We start from the raw sequence: 2716 nt of genomic DNA, 5'->3' as shown, positions 1-2716 counted from the left end.
ACCCAATTTTTTTTGTAATTTTTTACAAAACACACAGGAAGGCCACAGTGGGTACGAAGCAAGTAACTCCACAGGCACATTGTGACTAAAAACATTGAGACACTGCCACAGCATGAGTTTCAGGAGCAACCAGGAACAGCCAGTTAGTAAGTCTTAAGCTGCACACAGCTTGCCAATTCCAGCATACCTCCCATGTTTGAGCTATAACACATGAACCATCATGCTGGTCATGAATGGGCAATGCTGGCTTGAGGCCACCAGGGCTGCAGCCTGCAGCTGTGCTGGGGTGCAAGGCAGACAGGTGTTATTGAGGACTCCTGGATGACCCAGGACCAAGGCACTGCCTGAACAACCCTTACTGGAGTGGGCCTTTTAGTCATCACTACTGTCGTGTTTTAAGCCCTGCTTGTACCTGGGAACCGCGCAGCCGCTTGCTCACTCCCCCCCTTTTTCTCCCCCTGCTCCCGGAGGGATGTAACTTCCACGGGTTGAGATAAGAGCACTCCAGTAACTAAGGTATAATACAAAACCACTACTGCTACCACAAATAATAATGATGATAAGGGAAATAACAAGGGGAGAGGATACAATTGCTCACCACCCACCAACCGATACCCAGCCCGACCCGAGCAGCGATCTGGGCCTTCCAGGTAACTCCCCACAGTTTCTATACTGGGCATGACGTGCTGTGCTATGGAATACCCCTTTGGCCAGTTTGGGTCAGGTGTCCTGTCTCTGCTTGCTCTCAGCTTCCCCTCCTCCCAGCTTCCCCTCCTCCCTGGCAGAGCATGAGGCTGAGAAAGTCCTTGGTCAGAGTAAACATTACTTAGCAATAATTAAAAACATCAGTGTTATCAGCACTGTTCCCAGGCTGAAAGTCAAAAACACAGCACTGCACCAGCTACTAAAAAGGAGAAAAAATGACTGCTGTAGCTGAACCCAGAAGAACGACTCTAGTAACTTTTCAAGATGTCCAGTAATCACAAAGCCAAGTGGTTAGTGAGATTTACCTGAGCTACCATCTAGAATGGAGGTGTTCCTGCATTTTGAAGCCAAACGTCAAAGCCTGAGAACCTGTGTACTTGCTCGCTCTAGAGTTTATCAAATACCATAAAACACACTTATACCTCTTTCTTGGCAATCTCTTGGAGCCGCCTGGGTAGGCGTTTAATATTGTGACTCATTGCTCGCCTTCGCATGTGCCTTGGGAGGGTCTGGAAAACCAAAGAGTTTGAAGACTTCTGTGAAACTGCTTTCAACATGGCACTGATCTCAGCAGCACGAGCTTGAGCAAAAGTAGACACTGGAACGGAAAGAACTGCATCAGAGCATGATAAACGGCAAAAATCAAAGAAGATGACACTGTACATACATGACTGAATCCCAGCAGAGTATTCCTAGTACATCAGCCTAATGGCTTCTTGAGATAGAAGTAAATACTGTATGTTATTACTGAACAAATTTTGATTCTTTAGATACCTTGAAGCTTACAGATACGGTTAAGCAAATACTTACACATGAATGAATCTGAAAGCTGTGGTATAAGCAATATGTCCTATTTGCATTAAGAATTTCTTTATTAAAGCAGTGATTTTTTTCAGATAGAATTCACAGAGACAAAAGAAAATCACCATGGAAAAAAGGAAGAAATAATTGCATTACAGACTAGTTTAAAATGATCAAATAAGAATCCAGAGGTTGGTCTTGTTTTATGCTTATGGAACTGTATCTATTACCAGAGTACCACCACACTCTGGAAAGCTAATCTGCTCTCCCAAATAAATGTTTTGATAGATGGAAAGTTGTCTTCAACTCACATCATGGGCAAAACAGTTTCACTGGCTACATTAAAAGCAAATTACTATCAGTACTCATTTTGCTGGCAGAGAAACTAAAATGCGTATCCCTCGTTACAAGTAAGCGCAACTTTTCAGCTCAGAAGTCTGAAAGGACTCATTAATCAACAGCTGGTCATTCATTCCAGTATACAACTACTTGAGAAAATTAGGAAAAACAGAAGAATGTAGCATCAGTACTAATTTTTGCTTTTGCACAAAAATAAAGACAGACAGCAAATTTAATCACCACCAAGTTGTCCTGGACACACAAATTATGACATTTATTATATACGAACCTGTTATGTATCTTGGCATTTCCTCAGAAACACTCGGGCGTCCTCCTTGCCATCCTCCTCTTCCTCTGCCTTTCTCTCCTCTGTTTTGCCCTTTTGAAAAATACTGGTCTTTCCTGTAAGAAGGCCCAGATGACTGGTTCAAAAATTTCTGCTGCTGATACTGGTGCTCAGAAAGAACATCTCCTGGAGGGTTTGAGAGATGAAGAGAGGTAACAGAAATGCAACGCAGTTTGAGTAACTGGCAACTCTTTCCTCATAAGATTGCATTGCACATTCCTCTTATTATATATATGTACCTAAAATAGTAATCAGAAATCAGAATTCTTCTTTTTTTTTTAGAGGAAGAAAAAAGTTTCGCACTGTCCTGCAGCAAACCTGCAGTAGATTAAGTAACTTTTCTACAGTCTGAAAATGGTACCCAATCCAACCTTTGCCTCCAATACTTTATCAGATCCAACAGAAAAGACATGAGTAAAAATCAGTCTACATAAAATCAGTAGAGATCTTTATTACTGTCTAGTTGGAGTTTTAATACCAAACCAGTCAAGTTAGTATTTTCCCCCTTGCCCCTTGATTCCCCCC

At 42.2% G+C, this 2716-nt stretch overlaps 1 protein-coding gene across 1 annotated transcript in view; it reads right to left on the bottom strand.

Moving 5' to 3' along the window:
* Positions 1 to 2317, bottom strand: part of POP1 (processing of precursor 1, ribonuclease P/MRP subunit (S. cerevisiae)) — a gene marked incomplete at its 5' end in the record, with an annotated part of 17896 nt that extends 15579 nt beyond the window's left edge. Inside the window, 2 exon segments of the mRNA XM_010020291.1 lie at positions 1128 to 1303; positions 2135 to 2317. Of these exon segments, the coding sequence (XP_010018593.1) occupies positions 1128 to 1303; positions 2135 to 2317 (359 nt within the window).
* Positions 2318 to 2716: the final 399 nt, after the last annotated feature.

The sequence above is a fragment of the Nestor notabilis genome, unplaced genomic scaffold (genome assembly GCF_000696875.1).
Source record: "Nestor notabilis isolate BGI_N333 unplaced genomic scaffold, ASM69687v1 scaffold1288, whole genome shotgun sequence".
Lineage (NCBI taxonomy): Eukaryota > Metazoa > Chordata > Aves > Psittaciformes > Psittacidae > Nestor > Nestor notabilis.
The sequence above is the reverse complement of the archived record's forward strand: the minus strand, read 5'-3'. Positions and strand labels throughout refer to the sequence as shown.